General features: G+C 36.4%; 2 protein-coding genes and 1 long non-coding RNA gene across 3 annotated transcripts; 2 read left to right on the forward strand and 1 right to left on the reverse strand.

The window, feature by feature from the left end:
* The first annotated feature begins 317 nt into the window (after nt 1-317).
* Nucleotides 318-11,382, forward strand: LOC140839754 (uncharacterized). Its single transcript, XR_012119785.1, has 3 exons — nt 318-452; nt 1,276-1,361; nt 11,288-11,382. It is a non-coding gene; the product is annotated as an uncharacterized lncRNA (long non-coding RNA).
* Nucleotides 11,383-13,413: 2,031 nt separating this feature from the next.
* Nucleotides 13,414-16,570, forward strand: LOC140839753 (alpha carbonic anhydrase 1, chloroplastic-like). The gene is made up of 6 exons (XM_073206685.1): nt 13,414-13,648; nt 14,234-14,454; nt 14,536-14,642; nt 14,856-14,958; nt 15,690-15,857; nt 16,084-16,570. The coding sequence occupies exons 1-6, from the start codon at nt 13,573-13,575 to the stop codon at nt 16,201-16,203; spliced, it is 795 nt and encodes a 264-aa protein (XP_073062786.1). The 5' UTR covers nt 13,414-13,572; the 3' UTR covers nt 16,204-16,570.
* A 1,463-nt stretch (nt 16,571-18,033) lies between these two features.
* LOC140839270 (uncharacterized) lies at nt 18,034-18,849 on the reverse strand. Its single transcript, XM_073205908.1, has one exon. The coding sequence runs from the start codon at nt 18,847-18,849 to the stop codon at nt 18,034-18,036; it is 816 nt and encodes a 271-aa protein (XP_073062009.1).
* Between the last annotated feature and the right edge of the window lie 8,252 nt (nt 18,850-27,101).

Raw genomic sequence — 27,101 nt, forward strand, 5'->3', positions numbered from 1 at the left:
ATGAAATCTGAAATTTTCTCCTCTGATGTGGATGGAAGAACTCACTGCGTATATTGTGTTCAATCCTTCAAAGTACCTTTTTTTTGAAAAGGTGATTCTACTGACTGAAGGGTGAGGCATCTATTTAACGTTGGATGCGTACACGTCAAAGGGTAAACAGCTGGTGAAACTTTGGTTGCTTGTGATTACTTGAAGGCCACATTGAGTAACAAATGCAATTTTTTATCTTCACATCCTATCCTTTTAATTTTTTAATTAATGGGCAGTGTAAAGTTGAGGCTGCAATGATATGGATGCACTTTGACATTGGTTATTGGCTTGAATTGAGTAAGAAACTATTCAGCTAACTGGAGTGCATAGACTTCAAATTCCAACACCGTGTCATCTTACTACAAGTTCTTGATCCACTCACTGCTCACCTTCTCTCAAATTGATTACTATTTTGAATACAAGTAAGAGATTATTTTGTTAGTTAAGGAATTTATTATCGAGAAGAATACTTATGCTACGTTCTGCATGCATTTCTTTATGTGCTGTCTAGTTATGATGAATATTATGCGACTGCTTGTGCCTTTTCCATCTTCGAATTTCATATGGATCAGACAAACATTGGGACCAAATGAGATAAAGAGATCATTCTTCTTTTTCTTTACTTGCATAGATGAAAACATGGCTAGTCATAGACAGGTTATTCTTGTTTTCCCATTGACTAGTGATTCGACTGAATTTTAATTGGATTTGCAGATATTCAGACATGACTTAAAATCTTTATTGATGTACAGATTGCGTGCTCAACCTTTTTGTGATAGTGGATTTCTTGTTATGTGTTTGTATTCAAAACATATTGCAATATGGCATCTTTGTATGGGCAAAACTTACGGCATACATAAAATTTCTGCGTTTAAAATATGCTTCTGAATGCATTTATCCGTAATCCTCCAAAAAAACAAAAACTCAATTATTTTGTGCCTTGCTCTAAGACCGCGTTAAGAATAGCTTGAAAGGAAAGGATAAATAAAATCTGAAATTATGCCTATAAACATATATATCGATTAAGCATGTGGTAGAAAGATAAGAGGCCAGTCTCTATGAATAAAACAATAAGTTGGTAAATGAGCCACTTATGGCTTGATATATGTGTCCAGTGGTCGTGAAGTTTGACATTTAAGAAGTTAAAACACTTCAGGTCTTCATGATTAGATCTTCATTTATATGATTCAAAGCAATCAATATTTCTATCTTTTCAATGATGCATGTGCGTCGCTCGGTCCACAGTCTGGCTGGAGTAGGATAGTAAAGACGGCAAATTATGTGATTCTCTATAAGCTACATCGAAAGACAAAGACGGATTTAATCAGCTGGTACTGCATTTATAGTTTTGTAAGAAGAACTATACCATTTATCGACTTTGAAAGGAATTTTTATTCCTTGAAATACTTTCCATGATTATCTTTGATATTTTGCCTTTCTAGAGTTTGATATGATATTATAATATGAGCACACAATATCTTTAAGATATTATCCTTATTTTTAAAAGAGTTTTTTCCTAATGAAATTGCTTCTTTGTTTAGGTTAAATATGACTTTAAGAAAAAGAGGTTGCGGCGCATGGGAGTGAGGATCATTAGAGAGCCAAAGGTGTTCGTGAAGAATTTTCGAGATTGAAGCTATCTCGTGCTTTTGTTGAAGTGTTGCCGAGGAGTTCCGACATCTGTTGAAGACAACACCTAATCATTGTGTTGATTAGTGTGTTGAGTTTTGAAGACTTTTTATTCCTCGGTTGATGCATCCCGTGTATACTGGTTATACGGTTTTGTTAGAAGTTTAGGATGCAGTTTGTTACTCGCCTTAATAAGGGAGTTGTTTTATTCGTTCACTAGTATTGGTTTTTGTAAACTTACAAGTTTTTCTAGTGAATTATTTTGCCCTGAGGCACCGCACAAGTATTGTATACTTGTGCATAATTTATATCTTGTCTCTCGTCATATTACTATTTAGTTGTGTGGTAATTTATCAACTTTTAATTTCCGCTGCATGTTGTCGTGGGTGTTACAACACTCACGCGCAACACCTACTTTCTGATACACGCAACTATCACCCTCGAACTAACACACACACTGTGGAAACATAACTTTCAATTGGTATCAGAGCCTCCACTTGACGCTACTAAGTGAGATCCTGTTTTTGTTTTGTTTTCAGAGTGAAAAGGGATTATGGAAGGAACAAATACTGTTTTCAGGCCTCCCGTGTTGGATGGATCAAACTATGCATTGTGGAAAGTAAAGATGAGGGTTTTCATAAAATCCATTGATGAAAGAGCTTGGCAACGTGTACTTGATGGTTGGAGTCCACCAAAACTCGCGGATGCTGATGGAGATACACGACTCAAACCTGAAAGTACATGGACTGTCGATGAAGTGCAAACTTCAAACTTCAATTCCAAGGCTCTCAATGCTATATTTTCATCTGTTGACACAAGGATGTTTAATCTAATCACCACTTGTGTATGCGCCAGAGATGCCTGGGAGATACTCCAAAAGCACTGTGAAGGATCTGCAAGTGTGCGTAAAACCAGGCTAAGGATGGTGACAGCAAAGTTCGAAAGTTTGAGAATGGAGGACAAGGAGTCCATTCTTGAGTATGACTGCCGGTTGAGACAACTCTCAAATGAATCACATGGCCTAGGAGATCCTATACCAAACGAAAGATTGGTAAACAAGGTTCTGAGATCACTTCCAGAGAGATTCAATGTCAAAGTTTGCGCCATTGAGGAATCTAAAGACACTTCAAACATCAACCTGGATGAACTCATGAGTTCCCTAAGAATTTTTGAAATGAATCTTGATCTGCAGAAAAAAGATAAAGGGAAGATAATAGCCTTTGAAGCCTCAACCGAATCATATGAAGAAATTCTTCAACTATCCAAAGAGGTGGATAAATCTGATTTAGGTGAAGAATCTATCTCTCTGTTTACTAAAAAATTTGGTGACTATTTGAAGACTATGAGAGAAAAGAAGAAAATTGGACAAAAGTCTGAGCTGCCCAATAACTCCACATTTGCAAAATCTCAAAAGTTTACTCCTATGAAAGGACAGTTTCGACCAAAGACCGAAGTGCAAATTCAATCTAATGTCAGAAATCTGGACTCGGTGCAATGTAGAGAATGCTCGGGATATGGACACTATGCCAATGAGTGTGCAAATCGTCTTAGGAAAAACAAAGGCATGACTGTCACTCTGAGTGATGAAGAATCTGAAGATGATCAAGGATCAAATGAATCTGAAAATCACACATCATTATCCACTGTGATCAAGGAGAAACGCTCAATGCAAATCAATCCTTTGGGTGTTGCCACAGGTGTTGCAATACCTGGTCGCAACACCTCTTCAAATCCTGTATGTCTCAATACCACAACCCTTGATGAATCAAGTCAGTCTGAAAATCAGGTAGTAGATGATGATGAGATCACTCTAGAAAGTGTGCAGATGATGTACGAAGAATTATATGAAGACTGGATCAAAAGAACCAAAGTAAATACAATTCTCTCCAAAGAAAATGTTGAGCTAAAGTTACAAATTTCGCGACTTGAAGTAATCTTAAGCAAGAAAGATTTGGAGCTATGCAAAGTCAAAGAAGAACTTGGAGAAGCAACTCAGATTCTTGCCAAGATGAATTCAAGTACATCCAAACTTGACTCACTTTTGATGATTGGACAGAATGATAAGGCTGGACTTGGTTATCCGAATAGTCTGTTTGAAACTGGAGAATCTTCCAATACTAAGGGAAACAAACTGTTTTTGTCAAAGGAAGTGTTGAAACTTCAAATGCTACACAAACTGAAAAGGGTACTCCATCAAAAGGGCGAATGTCTATCAAGAAGTCTAAATCCAGAAAGCGTCACTTCATCTGTCACTACTGTTTTAGACCTGGCCACATCAAACCCTACTGTTTTAAACTTAGAGATGACTACAAAAGATGGGAATCTAAACAGGTGTTGCCACAGGTGTTGTACAACACTCGGCGCAACACTGCCAACCGGAAGCCATCGGTAAAAAAGGTTTGGGTACCAAAGACTAAGATTCAATGCTCTGTTATTTATACTTCATTAAAGACTAACATTGCAGGAATATGGTACTTTGATAGTGGCTGTTCACGCCACATGACAGGGTCTAAAGACCATTTGATTGACTATGTTGAACTGAGGAGTGGTCATGTGACGTATGGTGGCGGTGCTAAAGGGAGAATTGTTGGCAAAGGAACCTTGAATGTTGATGGACTGCCTAATCTGCACAATGTCCTTTATGTAGAAGGGCTTAACTCAAACTTAATAAGCATAAGCCAACTCTGTGATGACGGTTTGCATGTTAAGTTTGATAAAGACAATTGTGAAGTGTTTGATAATTCTAATACTCGTATTTTGACAGGTATAAGGTCTGCTGATAATTGCTATCAACTTGGAGAAGACTTAGTATGCAATCATTCAAAGGTGAGCGAATTAAACTTGTGGCATCAAAAACTGGGACATGCAAACTTCAAGACATTAAAGAATCTTGGTAAGTATGATGCTGTGAGAGGTATGCCTAATTTATCCTCTGGAATTCCGTATGTTTGTGGTGCATGTCAAAAAGGTAAGCAAACGCGTGTTCCCCACCAAGTGTTGCAACACTTTGGGACAACACGGTGTCTTGAACTCTTGCACATGGACCTTATGGGTCCAATGGAAGTAGAAAGTCTTGGAGGTAAGAAGTATTCATGTGTTTGTGTGGATGATTTCTCTCGCTTTACTTGGGTAAGATTTCTTAGAGAAAAATCCGAAACATTTGATGCTTTCAAGAAATTACATGCTAAGATTACTAATCTACACAATCTGAGGGTTGGTAAGATAAGGACCGATCATGGTAAAGAATTTGAAAACTCACATTTTATATCATTCTGTGAAAAGAAGGGGATAACTCATGAATTTTCAGCTCCTAAGACTCCTCAACAAAATGGAATAGCCGAAAGGAAGAATAGAACACTGCAAGAAATGGCTAGGGTCATGTTAAGTTCTAAGAATATTTCAAAGAGATTTTGGGCCGAGGCCTTGAACACAGCATGCCATATTTCAAATCGTGTGTACTTAAGGAGTGGTTCTACTATGACATCCTATGAAATCATCATGGGAAAGAGGCCGAATCTCAAGTATTTTCATGTCTTCGGTTGTGTATGTTATGTTTTGAATGATCGAGAACATCTTGCAAAATTTGACTCTAAAAGTGACAAATGTTTATTTCTTGGTTATTCATCCAATAGTCGTGCATATCGCATGTATAATCTAAGAACAAGAACGACCATGGAATCTATTAACGTTGTGTTTGACGATCTTGCAGATCTAACAGGAAAAACAATCGAGGATGAAGTTGATGGGCTCCTGAACACAAGTGAGACACTGCCTAACTCAGATGTTGGACCCGGTGTTGTAACACCTGAGACAACACCTGCATTGGCAGAATCAATTGATGAACCAGAAGAGAATACTGAAAATGATGATGGTGTAATCGATCAGGGGATTGACATTCCCAGCAAGATTCAGAAAAATCATCCGTCATCTCAGATCATTGGAGAAACATTTGGAGGGATGCAAACTAGGAAAAAGGAGAAGATAGACTATCGGAAAATGATGGGACTAGTATGCATGACTTCCGTGTACTCTCAAGTAAGTCACTCTTGTTTTGTTTCACTCGTTGAACCCAAAAATATAAGTGAAGCCTTAAAAGATGAATTTTGGGTTGATGCGATGCATGAGGAACTTGAACAATTTGTTAGGAATGATGTGTGGGATTTGGTTCCCAGACCCGATAATGTGAATGTCATTGGAACAAAATGGATTTTCAAAAACAAAACTGATGAATCTGGAATTGTTGTAAGAAATAAGGCTAGGCTAGTGGCTCAAGGGTATACTCAAATTGAAGGAATTGACTTTGATGAAACATTTGCCCCTGTTGCTCGGATTGAATCGGTTAGACTCTTGCTTGCCATTGCATGTCACATGAACATAAAATTATATCAAATGGATGTGAAAAGTGCATTTTTGAATGGCATCTTGAAAGAAGAAGCATATGTAAGCCAACCTAAAGGCTTTGAAGATCCACACCATCCGAACCATGTCTACAAGTTGAAGAAGGCGCTGTACGGGCTTAAACAAGCTCCTCGAGCATGGTATGGTAAGCTTACAGAATTTCTGCTTGACTTAGGCTTCAAACGAGGTGAGGTTGATAAAACTCTTTTCATTCAAAAGTCAAAGCATGATATTCTTGTGTGTCAAATTTATGTGGATGACATCATCTTTGGTGCTTCTTCTCAAAAACATGTTGATGATTTTGTTAAATGCATGTCTACCACGTTTGAGATGAGCATGGTAGGAGAATTGAGTTTCTTTCTTGGCTTACAAATTAAACAAATGCATGATGGTATTTTTCTATGCCAATCTAAGTATGCCAAGAATGTGGTAAAGAAATTTTCTACTGAAAACACTAAACACATGAAAACTCCAATGGGATCGACTGAAAAACTATCCAAGGACGATGTTGCTGCAGGTGTTGACAACACCCAGTATCGCAGCATCATAGGCAGTCTCCTTTACTTGAGTGCAAGTCGTCCCGACATCATGTTTAGTGTATGTTTGTGTGCCAGGTACCAGGCTGATCCTAAAGTCACTCATTTAAAAGCTGTTAAGAGAATTTTGCGATATATATCTGGAACAGTTGACTTAGGCTTGTGGTACACCAAAGAAACAAACACCAATTTAGTAGGTTTTAGTGATGCAGATTGGGCAGGAAATTTAGATGACAGAAAAAGTACCACTGGGGGATGTTTTTATCTTGGTAACAATTTGGTGTCTTGGTATAGTAGAAAGCAAAATTGTGTGTCCTTGTCCACTGCTGAATCTGAGTATGTCGCAGCTGCTAGTTGCTGTTCACAACTTTTGTGGATGAATCAAATGGTTAAAGATTATGGATTTGACAGTGACACTTTAATTATATACTGTGACAACTCAAGTGCAATTGATATTTCAAAAAACCCAGTGCAACACTCTCGAACGAAACACATAGACATTAGACATCATTTTATTCGAGATTTAGTTGAAAAGGGTATAATTCGAATGGAATTTATTAGAACTGAGAACCAACTGGCTGATATCTTTACAAAACCTTTGGACTTTGAGAGATTTTCCAATCTTAGGAAGTCTCTCAGCTTGTGTGCGCACTGATCACTCACGGATGTTGTCTGCGGTGTTACAACACCCGCGGACAACACTTGGCATGCATGTACATTTTATTTTTAGGATGCTAGACATATTGCATACATCATGTTTTGTGTATAGTCTGTACAAGGGTAGGATACTGAATGGCGTGCTCTCAGGTGTGAATCGAACTTTCTATCAAAATTCTCTGAAGTATGAAGTATGCTCAAACTAAGTCGATAATCATGTACTACATGATCTTATCCACCAATGACTTCGAAATATCCTTGAGCAATACGGTGAAAAATAGAAAAGAGGATAAACTAGAACAAAATTTTTGTTTAGAAGAAAATGGAAAAAGCTACCTAGAGGAGTCCAATGAAGACCGTTCTTCTAGTGTGGGAGCTACCACTTCTAAGTCAGTATACAGATGGAAAAAGCTACCTAGAGGAGTCCTTTGAAGACCGTTCTTCTAGAGTGGGAGCTACCATGCCTGAATTAAACATGTTTAAGAAAGTTTGAGTCCAACCTGTGAGTGTTGCCAAGAGGTGTTGCCAACACCTAAGTACAGACTGATCACATTTTTACCACATGCGTGTTGAGTTCATTTCTGATCATATCATAGGCATAAACTTAGGTCATTTATACTGCTGTTTTGTGAATTCATCATATCCAGTGAGGTGCCAGTTTTTAATTCATGAAATTCGAAAAATAACCCAACCAACTTACTCTTGAATATTCTTGATTTCTAACTGATTGTGGGGTTAATTTGATGTGGCGTTTTGTTCTGATTGGTTTCTTGAAATAATAATTACACCGGTTCAGAAAAAGTTACCGTTAGGAGAGCGAAAAACTGATTCGGAAAAGGCTGTAATCGCGGCTTAACAAAATAGTACCGTTGGAGGGTAGTGCTTATATATTTGCGGGGGTACGAAAACTAGCTTTACTGTTTTTGCTGTCTCTCACATTCTCAATATTTTGCATACCCTTGCTGTTCATTTGTTTTTCGCGCAAATCATTTGTGAAAATTTCTGTGCAGTTCGAAATCTCTCTATCAATTTGGTTCGTGATTTTGCTGATGGCTGGATTCGACCCTCAAGATATCAGAAGTGAAATGGCTGCAAGCGCACAAAGAGTGTCGTCTGACACAACACCCATCGCCGAAATCGGTGTTGCAGGTATGGAAATTGTGGCTGTACCCGAGCAACCGACTCCTTTGGAAATTATTGCTCCTGGTGAACCCGGAAATGCAATCGACATTGACAATCCACCAGATTTTGAGGCCGTGAATAGGGCTTTTCCCCCTGTCCCTATGCGTCGCACGTCAAAGAGACAAGCAGGGTTCGATCCTGACTTTATTCCAACCAAGAAACCACGGGCCTCTACAACTTCAAATCTTCTGGACACCGATTTCTCATCAGGGGACGACTCCGATGATGCTGATTTTGAGTTGGTGGCTCGTCCCCGACCAACTGCTGCAACAAAGGTATCAAGTTCCACCACTGATACTGGGAAACAAACCCCCACTCAAAATCCCCAAAGTCCTGCTGGTGAAGGACCTTCCGAGAAGGCTGAAGAAGATGAACAATCTTTGGCGGAATTTCTCGCCCACCTCAAGGAAGAAAAAGCTGCCAAGAAGCAAATCCTTAAGGAGGATGAACCTGATTCAGAAATGATGAAGGAATTTGAGGAAAATCAACCTGGAGCCTCTGCTGGTTCCTCTTCCTCGTCCGTGTCTGACTTTGAATCAGAGGAGCAAGGTGATGATGACTCTGAGGACTCTGGTTCTGAAGCTGGCGAGTCTGCTGATGAGAATGCTGCTACTGGTGTCGGTGTTGAGGAGGATGTTGACAACATCCAGTACAACATCGACTCTACTGACTATGACTTAAGTAAGTCCTTTTCCCCCAAATTTTATTCCGAGGATGCCTTGGTGTTGTGGCCACTATTTATTCAGAGAGAACTGATAGAAGAGAAAAATATTGATGTGAATGCTTATGGGCGATACAACCTGATTGAATTTCTTAAGAACAGACGGTTGCTACCCACGGTTACTACTGCTGTACCATACTGCCGCCGTGTGGTGCTGGAATTTTATTGTAATCTCCTGAAGAGTGTTGGAGTTGAGGACTCAGTGAAGTTTGGAAGAGTGTTTGTGCGGGATAGCATTTACAATTTCTCTCCGTCAGTGATCAATGCTTTCTATAACACCCCCGATGTTGAGGAAGCTGATGAGGAGCTTGACATACATTATGTCACCTCTGTACTCACAGGAGGTGTGATCGCTGTTTTCCCTGACTATCCGAAGAAGCTGAGTGCTGCTAATCTCACTTCTTTCTACTCTGTCCTACATAAGACCGCCATTTGGAATTGGACCCCTTCAACTAATTCCACCACAGTGACCAGATCTCAAGCCATCGTATTATTTAATATTGGCACTGGAAGGCCCTTCAATTTTGGTAAGTTGGTGTTCAGGACAGCATTACAGTATGCTGAAGGGGATTTCAAGAAGACAAAGCTGCCATATCCCTCACTGATCTATGGAATCCTGGAGTCTCAAGGGTTCATTCGGGATATTGATGAAGATCTCTGCCCGGTTAAAGATTTCTTGAAGATTTCCCCGGTGTATTTTAAAGGCAATAGACAGATTGATCTGCCGTGGATAAGTTCCAGTGTTGCTCCAGATGTTGGCCACACTGAACACACAACATCGAAGCCCCAGCCTGACCCTGCTGATACCTATGAGTCTCTCCCTGCTGGTCTACCTCCTGCACCTCCTCCTGGTTATGTTACTTTAGCTGTCTCCTACCTTCGAGCTCAAATTGACTATGGTCGTCAACAGATTGCTCATGCCAAGAAGACGATTGACTATTATGAAAACCAAATTGCAGACTATGAGCTTCTTCTTGCTGCTAGCCTGCATTCTGGACAAAAAGGGGGAGTGGATGATACAGTCACAGCTGGAACCAGTGGAGCCCAGATGGATGATGAAGATGATGATGGCAGTCATGATGAATGAGATTTTAAGCTTTTATGGTTTGAGTTTTTATGTTTTCTCTCTCTGGATGGTTCTTGTATTTCTTACCTCTTAAGCTATCTTTTTATGGTTCTGTTTTGTTCCTCCTGATTAATGAACTATTTCGGTGTTATGACTTGGCTGTTGCAACATCTAACATACAACCCTGGCAAATCGTTCAGGGGGAGTCACTGAGCTATCCATTCAGGGGGAGTTCAGCCTAATTGCTCACTTGTGGGTTGTTTTGTCCAGAAAGGCAAAAAGGGGGAGATTGAAAGGAATTTTTATTCCTTGAAATACTTTCCATGATTATCTTTGATATTTTGCCTTTCTAGAGTTTGATATGATATTATAATATGAGCACACAATATCTTTAAGATATTATCCTTATTTTTAAAAGAGTTTTTTCCTAATGAAATTGCTTCTTTGTTTAGGTTAAATATGACTTTAAGAAAAAGAGGTTGCGGCGCATGGGAGTGAGGATCATTAGAGAGCCAAAGGTGTTCGTGAAGAATTTTCGAGATTGAAGCTATCTCGTGCTTTTGTTGAAGTGTTGCCGAGGAGTTCCGACATCTGTTGAAGACAACACCTAATCATTGTGTTGATTAGTGTGTTGAGTTTTGAAGACTTTTTATTCCTCGGTTGATGCATCCCGTGTATACTGGTTATACGGTTTTGTTAGAAGTTTAGGATGCAGTTTGTTACTCGCCTTAATAAGGGAGTTGTTTTATTCGTTCACTAGTATTGGTTTTTGTAAACTTACAAGTTTTTCTAGTGAATTATTTTGCCCTGAGGCACCGCACAAGTATTGTATACTTGTGCATAATTTATATCTTGTCTCTCGTCATATTACTATTTAGTTGTGTGGTAATTTATCAACTTTTAATTTCCGCTGCATGTTGTCGTGGGTGTTACAACACTCACGCGCAACACCTACTTTCTGATACACGCAACTATCACCCTCGAACTAACACACACACTGTGGAAACATAACTTTCAGACTTCATTTCCACAAAACAACCATTGAAGTAATTATTGTACATGTGAAAGTACAAACAGCTGCTTTTCCTTGATGTTGCAACACAACCAGAACTGTTGTCCTCTGAGATTGTAAGGTATGAGAGGCACACTTGGCTTTTACCATGAAATTTTAAAGCTGTTATGCTTTGTTTTTACCGTCACTTTCTAAAGCTGTTCCTGCCTATATTTAACATGTATGCATAATACTCTGCACTTTAGACGAGAGAACTTGGATTATTGTTCTTTCTTGTACTTAAAACTTATCTTATATTGTCACCCTTGCGTTTGATTTCATATTTCTTGAGAAATAAACTACATCTAATGAATGTATATATCAGCTAGACTAATGTAAACCGGTTAACCGGTTAACATACAAGATCTTTAACTAAATCATATAAAGATAGAAATGACCACGGAATACTATTCGCACATCAAAAAAACTTTAAAGGAATGGAACTTAAGAATATTAGCTCAAAATAAAGCTGAGGGGACGTATTCTCAAGTTAAGAATTTTGCTTATTCTTCCCTACTAAGGCCACCGAACATGGGTTCCCACTTTCCCCTTCCATTCTTTATTCTTTTGCTTAGTAAAGTTTAATATTGCATCTCACTAGGCATAATCAGTTATTCGTCCGAGTTAGTGCTGTTCTTTGTAAAGATGTTTGCTATTTTCTCTTGTTACCTTTTGTTCTCTGTAATCCTTCCATGTACGACAGGACACCATTTAGCCAGATTTCATTGGTCTTTGAAAAGCATAAGCAAGTTGGGAGGGCTTTGAGTCTGATGCGTTGAATTCTAAAAGAATGAGCATATTCAGGAAAGCGATCCTAGTTTTGTGCTTCGTTTATGAAATAGTGACCGAGGAGCACGAAATTATGCATTCCCTTGATATTATTTCTTTGCATTGATGTTGACTTGAAAGTACTGTAGGTCAAAAAATATGAATGACTCTGAGTGCCAGAAGTAAACGAATTTCCTCCTTCAATCAATATCTAGGCCTCGCTTTGGACCATGTATTAATCCCAACTGAATGTTGCTGTACACTGTCCTATATTATGATTTTAGCAAGAACAAATGTCTTGTTTCCACTCTTTGTGCTAAGCATAGTTGACGAATATCTAACAGTATCTTTTACAATGCCGACATAATCATAGCCTATCATTTGACTAAATCGAATCAATGTGGGAGTCGTATTCAAGTCCACCCCACAAAAAAATTTGCTTGATAACCTATCTAGTATGATTGCTAATCTCAAAATTAATCACACTATATTTTATTATCGTTAATTAACAGGTCTCTTTCTCTAATTTTCATAGTTAGGGTAGAGTGAGTCTCATGTGAGATCGTTTCACGGATCATAATCCGTAAGACGGGTCAATCCTACACATATTCACAATAAAAAGTAATACTCTTAGCATAAAACGTAATATTTTTTTATGGGTGACCCAAATAAAAGATTTGTCTCACAAATACGATCCGTGAGACCGTCTCACACAAATTTTTGTCTTTCGGGTATCCGGGTTTTGTTGATTGCAGCCTTTAGATTATGGATAATCATTGTAACTACTTACAATCACTAAAATATTGAAATAAATAAATAAATTATTATATACAAATGAAAACATATAGATATCCGTCAAAAAAAAAAAACAGATAGATAGATAAAGGTCAGCAGAGTACCCCACCTTTGAAAATCAATCACCAAGTTGTTTGCAAGCACGAAACTGTAAAGTATTCAAATACATATACTTGTCGACAAAATTCATGTGCTCAATCATGACGATCAGCAAACTTGATGGTTCCTATAAATTTTAAATTTTTTAAATTTCAAATCTACTGGTTTCTATAATTTAGAATTATAATAGTTTTATTTATCTCATACAAAATAAATAACTTGATTTATTTAGCTTAATTTCAAACCTAGTTTTTTCACCTTTTTTCCTTCATACATGACCAAAATTTCATAATAATCGTGGTATTACTATCTAATAAAAAAACTTAATTATTAATTATATATAGTTGTACTAACTTGTTGATCGTGATATTATTTTTTTGAAACTTGAAATAATCTTTTTTAAGCCTTAACTTGTTGGTTGCATTTTTCGAGCCAAATACAAATAAGAATTAATCAATATATCTTATCATTCGTATCAAACGGCGTCGTCTACACGGGAGTTGAATGGAGTAGGAAGCTATTGTTTGGGTTACCTTTAGCAAGGTTATAAAACAACTTATTCAGTGAGTCAAATTGGACAGTATTCAATAACAAGTTGTACACTTATCTTTGCTCTGCCCGGGGAGGAGGAAGAAGTTAAATGGAAGCTCGTGTGGCTTTGTTCAGCCTTACACTCACTCTGCTCATTGCCAACTCATTTGCTACTTACACTCTGCGTACACTTTTCATCTCTCTATCTCTCCATCTTCCCCACCCCTAGTTAGCAGCTTGGAAGTGGCTCAGTCGGCCTCCATTTCGACGGAGTTTTCGAGCTATTTGAGCTATTATTCTAGTCTTATTTCGAGATAATTTGCAACAGATAAGATAAATATTAAACTCGAATCATAGTGATAATTTTCACAAGAGTTTGTATCAGGTTAAAGTTTGATTGCCACTCAAGTTCAATATTGATGGAGCTTGAGTCGAATTTTCAAGATATTCGAATGTACCGGAATCTTAGAATATTCTTGAGTTCAGCTCATGTTTATGTTTTAGTAGTTAAATTACAAATATATAGTGAGTTATTTCGTACACCACATGATGAATATATACTGGTTGGTTTGATAAAGGGCTGGCAGAACTCGAGTCATTCATGTTCGCACTCAACCAGTTTGCAATTTATTCCTCAAGATAGAAAACTAGTTGTCTGCTGATTGAGTCAAGATTAATATAATGGTACCAGAGCTCGACTCGATTCGAGTATCGGTATTGGTTCAAGATATATTTTAAATTGATAATCTTCATTTCTCTCTAATTATCAGAGGCTGCTGAGCAGCCCCTTCAGTTCACGTACTCTGGAGCCACAGGCCCTGAGAAATGGGGAAGCCTGAATCCAAAATTCTCATTATGTGCAACTGGGAAATCCCAATCACCAATCAACATTGTGGAAGACCAAGTAATTGTGAACAAGAACTTGAAGCCATTGCTCAGAGCATACCATCCTGTAAATGGTACTCTGACTGATGTTAGATTCACCGTCGTGGTTGGTAACTTGATTTGACAAGTATTTACATTTTACACTTCATATTTTGAATGGGGAAATTTAGAATTATTGTTGATGCAGGTAGAGTACCCAGAGGATTCGGGGTGGATGATCGTAGATGGCAAGAAGTATGCCTTAAAACAGATGCATTGGCATTCTCCTTCTGAGCATAGGATTAATGGGAAGCGGTATTATGTTGATCTTGCTTGATTTGCAGTAGTGGTACATTTCGCATGAGCACGTAGTCCAATTATATCCTGATTAGATCTCGTGTTACTTTCTTTTGCTTTCATTCTTGCCTCCAAAATTGCTGTTTTATATCAGTGATAGCTCATTCGAATGGGTTTAAATCTTGTGCTCTTATCTTGCGACCTCATTTATATCACATATACAAAACGCAGATTTGCGGCCGAGCTTCATTTGGTGCACGTTTCCGAAGATGGAAGGGTTGCAGTGGTCGGATACCTTTTCAAATATGGACATCCCGATCCCATTCTCGGGCAGGTTAAAATAGGGATATATGCATTTAGTTATAACATTGATCAGGCACAGAAGGATTTGGATCTTCTACTGTATTAAAAATTTAGTATTTGATGATGTGTATTTTTTACTGTTAAATGTCCCACATCGGTTAGATAAATAACCTTTGAGTGGCATATATTGGCTTGGACAATCCTCCCCCCTTGAGCTAGCTTTTGGGGTTGAGTTAGGTCCAAGTTCCAATCTTAACATGGTATCAGAGCCCGGGTTTCACCGTTATGTGTTGGACTGCCTATAATTAGGCCACCCGTTCTGCCCATAATTGGGTCATTTGTAAACTCCACGCTCCAGATGTTCATTCCTGGGCGTGAGAGGGGTGTGTTAAATGTCCCACATCGGTTAGATAAATAACCTTTGAGTGGCATATATTGGCTTGGACAATCCTCCCCCCTTGAGCTAGCTTTTGGGGTTGAGTTAGGTCCAAGTTCCAATCTTAACATTTACACGAGATGATCACGTGATCATCTTATGGACATCATATCATATATGAGATAAATTTAAAACATGGTCAGATTAAACGATCTCTTGTAAAAAGTGCACAGCACTTGGTGCTGTGTTTTCAAAACAGTAGAGGATCCAAATCTGCACCAGAAGGCCTGGATCGAATTTGTCATATATATACATAACATAAGTACATAACCCCTCTATTTTGGAGGTATATAAATTATCTGAAGTTAAATTTAACTTGCATGCAGATACATAAGAAATTGAATGAATTGGCATACGACGAATCGGCACAGCTTAAGCTGGTCCCGTTTCACCCGGCTGTGTTGAAGGAAAATCCTCGCAAGTATTACAAATACATTGGCTCCTTCAGTGCTCCTCCTTGCACGGAAAATGTTATCTATATCATCGTTGCAAAGGTGAGGATTCACCATCGCTCTAATTATTATACCAATCAAAGTTCAAATTTTTTGTGTAAAGATAATTTTCACATTTTAGAAACTTATTTTTAAACTTTTATCATCAATCATGATAATAACCTGCAAGGATCTCTTGTCGTGAGGCCCAAATATCTCTCCACCATCGTTATATATCACCATCCTAGTATGTCATCATATTAAGTAACGTGTGATTGTGTGAATGTAGGTGAGATCAATTTCGAGAGATCAGGTACAAGCACTCAAGGCACCATTAGATATACAATGCAAGAACAATGCCAGGCCTTATCAGCCTCTCAACGGAAGAGACGTGGAGCTAATGCGATGAAGTGTAGCCTATGATTCATGCCAATCGCAACCGTCGGGTTGAAAATTATATATATATATATATATATATATATGCGCGCGCGATCATACGTGTCTTTCAAATAAAAAGGTATTTAAATGTTATGATACATTCTAAAAGTAGTTCTCTTCAAGTTTCTTGGTTTGAATATGGGGTGTGTTTGGTAGGCAAAGCAACTAGTTTCTTATATTTTATTAGTAGCTAGCTAATAATTGATCATGTTGTAACAAGTTTCTTCTTATAGTTGATTGCATATAATTAAATTGCTGCTGTTTGTACAAAGTATATTTTTTCCCTTAAAATAATTGGAGCAGATGATTTAAATTTCTCATCTACTCTTTGAAGTTGACATTCCAACTACTGCTAAGAATCTCTAATTATTATTAAAAAATGGAGAAAGCCTGGTGTTGCAGTTGAATTGGATTTTCAAATTTTATCCAATCGAAAATATTTAAAAATCTTGTAACATTTTGTTGCATTATTTTAAAATCTAAAATATGCATTTTAGACACTGATGTAAAGTTGATGGGATTCAAAATTGTCGAGTGTCATAAATGTTTTTTTAGGAGAATGATCAAAATGTAGTGTTCGAATGTTGTACGACTTAAAATTGGTACTAGATTCAAAGTCACATGTTCGATTTTTATTGATTGCAAAGAGTACAATCATTATGAGTAAGATTGTTGAGTTCAATAAATATATCTTATGTGTAGAGCAAATAAAACATGATGTTTAAGTTCTTGTACGGTTTAAAATATTTGAATTGCTTCATTATAACTAGTTATGATTTTTGGTAAAACGAAAAATGTTCTATCCTTTAAAAAAAATTTGAAAAAATAGAAATCATATTACTTGGACTTAGACGCCCGATATAATAATATCAAGAATTTATAAAACAAAATTTGTATGTTATTACAAAAAAAGATAAAGGATTCAAAATCTCTCAGGCTTAGTTAACTTCCTGAATAAATTAAAAGATCACGTGAAGCCAGCATCCTTATAAGTCAACAAATTGTTCCTTTAAACCAAATCAATTCAACACAGAGTTTTCTCCAAAAATGTATATGGCGCCAGTATTTCGTAAAACACATGCATATTTTATATTCCGAAAATTAATATTTTATTTGGTGGAATGTAAAATAAAATTCAATTTTTTTTATAATACTAAATATACCATAAGTATATCGTACAACGATATTTACAATAATTATATTAAGAGATTTTGTCATTATATCGTGAGATTTTATATTTAATATATAATGAGATTCAATAAATGAAATTTTTGTATGTAATTTTTTATGATGCGATAATTCTTATACAAATTTAGTTGTACATATAATATTGCTTTTTTGTTACTCGAAGAAGGCGAAATTTTAGATTAATGCTTAAACTAGGAATTCGACATTCACTTGAATGTTTCAGAAGTCGGACTAATTTTACAGCTAACATATTGCACTTTTCTCATTCGTTTTATATATTTTTATTCCAAAATTGAGGTTGTGTTTGATATCTTTTGATACGAAGGAGACGTTGACAAATTATTCAAAAGATACGTTTCATACATAAAATAGAACAGAAATATCAAGAAAATATATATTGATTGACCTGATCATATTCAAACATAAATATGTCATGTTTTTCTTTCTTTACAATATAAATAAAATTCAAAAGAAATTTCCTTCAAAAAAACAAAGAAATTATGGATCAGACATATATATAATATCTACAAAGATTCTAACCTGCCGTGTAAGAAAACAGTTGTTCAACGAACCTTGTGATATACCCCTTCACCGTCAAGCACCGTATCGTATATCACGCGCCACCGGATTGAAAACTAAGATGTCCAGTCTCCGATCGCCGCCCTGACGAGAACCGTTTCATACCTCCTAGACCAGGCGGCTCCGCCACTATTTCACCTCCAACTCTTTCTCCCACCTTCACACTCATACTCTTCCTTAGAGATTCAACCGCCGCCGCCGCTGGCTCTTCCTCCACAGCTTCCATTACGTTCATGCTCCCGGACTGCTCCGATTTCCTACTACCCTTTCTGAACCGGAACAGGCTCATGATTTTCGAGTAGAACCCGGTTTTCTTCTTTTCCACAGGTTTTTCTCCCCTTTTCAATGAATCAAACCTCCGCCGGCAGCGCTTAGATCTCACTCTCCCCATGCAGGAAACTTTCGGAGAACCCGGCTCCGCAGCAGACACCGAGGACTTCCCCGATGACACTAACCGTTTTGGAAAGAGCCTTATATTGACCGGTTTACACGTCTTCCTTTTCGTATCAACAAAAGCGGCGTTCTGGGCCTTTGGCAATCGGAGGATCGACGCTCTAGACATGAACTTTGCAGATAATTTCTGAGAAGTCGAGTTAGAACTTGGGTTTGGACTCGGGTTTTTCGCGTAGCCTTTTGTGGATTCTGTCCGCTCGTAAAACGTATTGCGATCGAACCAATCGTATTCCGAGTCCTTTGACAGCCAAAAAGACCCCGGTGGCAAGTCCGGGGTCACATCGGCGGCGTAAGCCGCAGCTTCGCCTTCCACGGTTGTGTCCGCCAGTGTTTCGCAAGAGATCTTGCGATCGTTGGCCCGAGCAGAAACTAAGGTTTCGATATGGACTTGAGGCATTAATGGAAGTAGTTGTTTTCAAGAGAGATCAACGCTTCCCTGTTATGCTGGGAATTTAATGGATTCATTTAACTTATACTACAAATTAATAATTTAATTTTCAGATTATTTTTTAATAATATATATATATATATATATATATATATATATAGATGCAATCAAATAAAATATATACCAGACGAATATAATTGAATTATATTTTAATAAAAAGATTTACAGTACTATTATATATTAGGTAGCATTTGGTAGGAGTTTAGATTTCACTTACTTTTTTTTCTTGGGACAAAAGATTTCATCGACTTTGAGTGCTATTTTATTTGTTTCTATCTGTAACCCTTTCTCTTTCGATTTCAAAAGTGGTCAAATTAATTATATGATTTATACATTAAAAAAACACTTTTTTTAAAAAAAGAAAGATATTAACTAATTTATTTAATGATATATTTGGTATGAATGAAAAATAAAATATGATTTTTATATTTAAAAAGAATGAAATATAATTATGTTGAGATAATTGTGTCAAATACCTCCATGAAATATTCGTTGAATTAATATCCACCTGTTTCTTATTTGAGCATTTCAATCTCTCTGTCAATATGTAAATTGTTCCAATACTCCTATGAAAATTCTCATTGAATTAATACCTCGTTTGTAACGGATTTGAGTATTTTAACTCATCTGTTATATTTTTTTGAGCATGCAGTCTCGCGTCTCTATCAGAAAATAACGTCAAATAACAATCGGCGTTTTTTTGTGTTTTTCTGCGTTCAATATATTATCAATGGGCGCAACTAAATCGAAAAAATTGTGGGAAACTTTGATTTGTGATAGAAGATAAGATTTTTTGGAATTAATTGGCTAAGATATTGAACTAATATCTCTCTTTGTAACGATATTAGCTCAACGAGAATTTGAAGTTGTTCAACATCTTAACCAATTAGTTTAAAAATTCTCATCTCTACTACAAATCAAAGTTTTGCACAAATTTTTTGATTTAATTTCGTTACTTAAACTTATATTGAATGCGAAAAAAATGAAAAATATACGAACAAACGTTGATATGTATTTAGCGTAATTTCCTCATAGAGACAGAAATCAGTATGTTCAAAAAAAATATAACAGAAAGAATAAAATGTTCAAATATGTTACAGAGAGTTTTAGCTCAACAAAAATTTTCACAGGGTATTGACACAATTTATATATTAATAGAAAGACTAAAATGCTCAAAGCTGTTATACAATAATGTATTAGTTCAACGAATTTCAAATGAATAATCTACACAATTATATGTTATTATATTGTTCAAGAATTATTATTTTTTCCCGCTGAAATTATTCTACATCTTATCGAACCAATAATGTAGAGTAGGGTGGTTGTCCAAATTAAATCAAGCCTTGTACTTTGAACGAAATAAATAAATTATTAATACGGGCAATTATGATTGAGCCACTAATTGTGTATCCTCAAACAACAATTAATAACTTATTTATGAAGCTGTTTTGGTAGATAATATATATGAGTCGGTGCTTAAATAGCCTCGTACGGTTGACATATACTTATTAAATTCATATTTAGACATGGCTTGGGTCGTGTTATCAGGCAAAAACTTGTGTGATACGGTATCACGGGTCGTATTTGTGAGACGAATCTCTTATTTGGGTCACCCATAAAAAAATATTATTTTTTGAGTGGGTCTCATGTGAGACCGTCTCACGGATCTTAATCTGTGAGACGGATCAATCCTACCCATATTCACAATAAAAAGTAATATTCTTAATATAAAAAGTAATATTTTTTTCACGGATGACCCAAATAAGAGATCCGTCTCACAAATACGATCTGTGAGACCGTCTCACACAAGTTTTTGACTTACTTTTTATGTTAAGATTATTACTTTTTATTGTGAATATGGGTAGGGTTGATCCGTCTCACTGATTATGATCCGTAAAACGGTCTCACATGAGACTCACTCGTGTTATTATATGATATGATGAATGATTTATAATCGAAAGATGATATATAAATTAAAAGATAAATATAAATTATTTATTTTTAACTTCAATTATTGTAGAATTGAATTTAAGCACGGGATAAATTAAGGATGTACGTATAATCTTATTCATCGTATCAAACGGTGTCTAAAATATATGTTTATTCGGAGATCGAGGGTGTTTGATTTTTCACTCAACAATCTCAAATGGCAAATGATAAAGAAGTGGAGATTCATCCATATGCTCCTTGCTATCTATTTTTAGAATAAATTTTTGACAAAAATACAAATAAATTGAACATAAAAAGTTATTAAAAAAATTAGTTTTTATCAAATTTCCGACCTGCAAATCCATCGAGTCAAAATTTGTTTCCTTTACTCATTCACTGAAGTAAGTATGGGCATTTTTTAATATAGAATTTATTCGTAATTGAAAATATGAAAGCTGTATACTTATTGAAGCATCATTCAATTATAATTTTGTTTTACATAAAAGATTAAATTCTAGGGAATATTTATTTATATCTTCTTAATTAATGCAGTTTCATTTTAAATGTTAATTCATTTTAAACATTAATTTAAGATACCCATGTTAATAAAGCCTTAATTTAAAATTTAATAGTATATATTACACTATTCGAAAATATGTATGCTTCATTTATTTATCCACTATTTAATATCGTAATTACTCCGAGGCATTTTCTGAATAAAAATTATAATTACAGTCAACATTAGTATTTTTCAATGATATATAATTCATAAACAATTTATGAAAAAATATCAGACTTAGATCCAAAATTTTATGTAAAAATGGATTTTTCGAGATTTTGTATATTTAGATTATCAAACCTTAATATCAAGCTTTTGTCGTATACGGTGCTGCACATAAAATTATTTATTTGTTTGTTTATTAATGTCGTAAAAAGTAATTAAGGAGTTGTTGCACTTAGAGGCCTATCGAGCTTGATCTTTTTTAATGAGAAATTGGACAAGCAAGTAAACCCTAGTAAATGGTAAGTGGGAAATGTCCTACATTGAAAAATGAACATAGCAATAAAGCCAATTATGCCATGCACACAGCCTCAAGTCCTTCCAATCACCCAACACACTCTCCTCCATTCTCATATTTTCGAAGCTTTACTTTGTTGTCTTGGTTGGTGTTTTTTCCACTGGCTGCCATTACTTTGTCCTCGTGATAAAATTCAAGTACCTTTCAGTTCGTCATAGTGGTGCCTCGTGCTAGGGTACTACTGGTTGTTTCGTTGTATCCTGAGAAACAGACGTCCAAGTTTGTGGCACCCTATCTTGAAACTATACCTCAAGGAATGCCACACTCCCTAATAATACCTCATAAGAGATTTATGTCTCTTTAGAAGTATCACAGGCTGTAATAAGAACTATCAAAGAACTTTAATAGCGGAAGCGAAACGTACAAGTACTAGTAAATTACGATAAAGTTTTACATGTCCAAACAACATAGACGGTAAGAGTGACAATGACATAAACATTTCAAACAAACTGACTCATAGACTAAATGACTTATTATGCTTTCCAGCAATTTATTCCAGACAACAACTGGCAGATCATACATCGATATTTCTCTCTTTATCCAAATCCTGGTTACCTGGCTCTGGAAATCACAATAGATAAAGAAAAATAGAGAGGTTAAGTCTTTAAGGACTTAGTGAGAATTAAATAAAGGTGAATATGATACTCAAATTCGAAAGAATGATACAATAGACAAAAGAATCAACATTCGGTTATATGAGTACGCCAAAATAATGGCATTAAAGAATAACGAGCCAAGTGAACTAATAAACCCGGACCAAAGTCACGTTGTTCAATGGACTCAATCTCCAGACCAAAGTCCGTTGTCCAAGGCTTTGTTTTGGTCAATCACCTTATCATTCAGTCATTCATTCATTCATTTGATGATTAACCAAAACATCATTCAGTGGAAGCTTGATAAGAATCACATCTAGTATGATGATATTACAATGAGAATGTTATATTGAAGCATTCACTCATTTCAGAAAGGTAGTACCGGCATGAATAAGGAGTCAGTAAGATAAAAAGGACATTCAGGATGGGGCATATTCATATGCATCAACGCGATTTAAAGATACAAAATTTATGCATAGGCGTAAGAAATCAATAATCTGTAGTAAATATCGTTAAAGAATATAAATCATATCATAATTTCCAGGCCAAATGCCAAAGGCTATATAGGAAGAATGATAAAGAATTTCCTCACCTTGAGACTTACTATAGATGAGAGGGAGAGTTCCAAGTTCAAGTCAATCCTATTGACCAATGCGATTATCATTAGTATAATAAACACTTTTGGATATAGATTATCCCTAAATAATAAAGAATCTAACTTTATAAAATTTATTTATTGACTAAAAGTTCAAAAAAAAAATTTATTTTATTTATTTATTTAATTATTTTCTAATAGTCAAAACTATCTTTAAAATTTACAATAATTAATATTTGACTCCAAAAATTACAATATTTCCTATAACAACTCTAAATATAATAATAACTGAAAAATTCAAAATAGGCAATATTTGAAATTATTTTTATCATTAATCGATATATATAACATTTAATATATAACTCACAAAAATCATAATAATTAACTTGTGAGTCAAAAAATTATAAAACTTCATAGCTACTTCTAATGATATATTTTTCAAGTATTGAAGGCTATGAACATTTATACAAAGGTTTATATGATCATATAGATAGTATATCATATCCGAAAATCATAGTATCTCTCTTTAAAAATTCACAGTAAATGCAATACTCATCCAAAAATTACGAAACTTGTACAGTAGCCTAGAATAATAAACAGCATGCTTCGGCAAATAAAATTTCCGATTTTAACCGGCGCGTGTGTTACACGCGCCGCTTCCGCCGGCGCGTGGTCGGTCTTCCGGCCACCACGCGCGGCCACCTTTTTTCCAGGAAACGTAAAATTTGATTTCCTACAATTCTTACGTTATAAGTTTTCTGAAATTTCCAGCCGAAATGTGCCAGAAAAGGAAAAACTAGTAATACTCACACCCCGACTTCGGCTGCCGGAAAATACTATTTCCGAGGCCGATTCCGGGAAACCAAAGACATGAATGAGCAGTATGACACGCAGTGAACAACTTTCACGCTTGGACTAAGGTAAAATATGGTCAAGAAACGTATGAAAAATGGGAGTGAAAACAGTACCTGAAAAACGAGTTTTCCGGCACTATTCCCTTCCCGAACAGTAGCGGTTTCTGAATTTTAATGAAAAATCGGTTGATGATTTTTCGACACCTCTTTTTCTGATAGCTTTCTGGGTATGTAGAGAGTGTTGTGGAATTTTTATAGAATTTTTGGAAGGGTTTTGGGTATATAAAGATATTTTTGGCTCATTTACTCTACTTTTTTTTTTTGAGTTATAAACTCTCACCACTCCACCCTATACTAGACCCACTCCTCAAACTCGAAAATTTAGGCTGAGAACTCTTGAATTTCTTGAAGTGAAGGGTGCATTTTATAGGCAATGATCAAGCCTCATCTCCAATCTATGATGAACAAATCTTGCTCACCGGTTGGGCAAGAAGGGAGGTGGTGTGTTGGTTAAGCAACTATGATGATGGTATGTAGGTATGTATGCATGTGTGAATGTATATAAATAATATATTAGTTATTCATTTTATTTTATTATATATATAAATATTTAATTATATAATAATTAATAAATTTTAGTAATAAAATATAATATATCATATACCCTTTAAGTTATGGGGTGCTACAATCTCCCCACCTTCAAGGAATCTGGTCTCCAGATTCGAATAGCTCTGGGTATTGTTGCCTAATATCCTCTTCTTTCTCCCAAGTGGCTTCCTCAATGTTATGGTTCCTCCAGAGTACTTTGACGAGTTGAACTTGTTTATTGCGAAGTTCTTTGATTCTTTGGTCGAGTATCCGAACAGGTTGTTCTTCGTATGTCAAATCTCCTTCTAGGATTAACTGTGCAGGGTCCTCTATGGGTGTTGAGTCAGTGAAGCATTTTCTTAATTGGGATACATGAAACACATTATGTATTCCAGACAGTGTCTTAGGTAGTTGGAGTTGGTAGGCTGCAGGTCCTATTCTTTTCAGAATTTCAAAGGGACCTACGAATCGAGGTTGTAACTTTCCCTTTTTTCCTGCCCTTCGGATTCCTTTCCTGGGAGATATTTTGAGGAGTACTTGATCTCCCACAGCAAATACTAAGTCCTTTCTTCTTTTGTCGGCATAGCTCTTTTGTCGACTTTGAGCTGATTGTATCCTTTGCTTGATGACTTGTACTTTATCAATTGCCTCTTGTATAATATCTGGTGCTATGGAACGAGTTTTCCCATCTTTGGTGCACCGCCATTCTTCAAGATCCCAGTTCAGAGGGGAACGACATTTTCTCCCATATAAAGCTTCATAAGGAGCCATTTGAATTGTAGCCTGGTAGCTATTATTATATGCAAATTCTATAAGGGGTAGATGATTTCCCCAACTGTCTCCAAAATCTAAAATACAGGTGCGGAGCATATCTTCTAAGGTCTGGATAGTTCTTTCAGATTGTCCGTCTGTCTCAGGGTGAGATGATGTGCTGAAATTCAACTTTGTCCCAAGGCATTCCTGAAGCTTTTTCCACAATCTGGAGGTAAATTTTGGATCTCGGTCTGAAACAATTGTTGAGGGTATCCCATGCAAACGAATGATTTCTTTTTGGTAGAGATCAGCAAGTTTTTCCACTCCATATTTACTACTCACTGGAATGAAGTGTGCGGATTTTGTTAAACGGTCCACCACAACCCAGATACTATCAAAGCCTCCTTTCATAAGAGGTAACACTAACACAAAATCCATGGTTACATGATCCCATTTCCACTCAAGAATGGGGAGAGGTTGTAAAAGTCCTGATGGTCTTTGATGTTCTGCCTTCACCAATTGACATGTAAGGCATTTCTTTACGAAATCTGCAACATCTCGTTTCATGCCTTTCCACCAAAAGTTTTGTTTTAAGTCTTGGTACATTTTGGCTCCTCCGGGATGGTTGGTGAATCGAGATCTATGAGCTTCTTCCAAAACTTCCTCTTTTAATGAGACGGGTACACAAATTCGTTTACGATAGCAAAATATACCCTGAGGGTTGGTGATGAAATCAGAATCTTGCCCTCCTTTGATCTCTTTCAGCTTAATTACATCGGGATCAATGGCCTGACTTTGCTTGATTCTGGTGTTGAATTCTGGTTCGACTCTTAGTCCTGCTAGATGACCACGTGAAAGTATGTGTAACAAGTTTTTTGACATGACTTGGTTAGATTCTCTGCCTCTCAGATGGGCTATACTGGCTCTACTCAACGCATCTGCCACCACGTTGGCCTTCCCAGGATGGTATAGTATAGAGCAATCATAATCTTCTAGGAATTCCATCCACCGACGTTGCCTCATATTTAACTCCTTTTGAGTAAATAAATACTTCAAACTCTTGTGGTCAGTATAAATGTCAAAGGTCGCACCGTATAAATAATGTCGCCATTTTCCTAGGGCAAATACTATTGCGCCCAACTCCAAATCATGAGTCGGATAGTTAATCTCATGAATCTTTAACTTCCTTGAAGCATAGGCAACGTCTTTCCCATTTTGCATCAATACACAACCCAATCCTTCTTTGGAGGCGTCAGTGTAAACTGTGAACCCTTCTGTTCCTTCTGGTAGGGTTAAGACTGGGGCGCTAGTAAGCATCTTTTTTAGTACCTGAAAGCTTTCTTCACACCTTTGGTTCCATTGGAATGCATTATCCTTGCGAGTAAGTTGGGTTAGTGGGGCTGCAATTTTCGCAAAGTCTTGGATGAATCTACGATAGTATCCTGCTAAGCCAAGAAAGCTTCGAACTTCAGTTACATTGCTTGGTTGTCTCCACTGCATTATTGCATCTATTTTTGAAGGATCCACTTCAAGACCACTCCCTGAAATTATGTGACCTAAGAATGACACCTTTTCCAACCAGAACTCGCATTTGCTGAGTTTCGCATACAATTGATTTTCTTTTAGTGTCTGAAGAACTGTCCTTAGATGATGTGCGTGCTCTTCCTTGCTTTTGGAGTAAACAAGGATATCATCGATGAATATGACTACGAACTTGTCTAAATATGGTTGGAAGACTCGATGCATCAGATCCATGAAAGCAGCTGGCGCATTTGTTAGTCCGAACGGCATTACTACAAATTCGTAGTGG

The sequence above is a fragment of the Primulina eburnea genome, chromosome 8 (assembly GCF_022965805.1).
Source record: "Primulina eburnea isolate SZY01 chromosome 8, ASM2296580v1, whole genome shotgun sequence".
NCBI classification, from domain to species: domain Eukaryota; kingdom Viridiplantae; phylum Streptophyta; class Magnoliopsida; order Lamiales; family Gesneriaceae; genus Primulina; species Primulina eburnea.

What these genes read in the sequence shown, in the direction of transcription:
- LOC140839753 (XM_073206685.1), top strand. Translation starts at nt 13,573, where the DNA reads ATGGAAGCTCGTGTGGCTTTGTTCAGCCTTACACTCACTCTGCTCATT. An exon ending in ATTTGCTACTTACACTCTGC is followed by an intron (nt 13,649 to 14,233) that starts GTACACTTTTCA and finishes TCTAATTATCAG; the next exon opens with AGGCTGCTGAGCAGCCCCTT. An exon ending in TCTATATCATCGTTGCAAAG is followed by an intron (nt 15,858 to 16,083) that starts GTGAGGATTCAC and finishes GTGTGAATGTAG; the next exon opens with GTGAGATCAATTTCGAGAGA.
- LOC140839270 (XM_073205908.1), bottom strand. Translation starts at nt 18,849, where the DNA reads ATGCCTCAAGTCCATATCGAAACCTTAGTTTCTGCTCGGGCCAACGAT.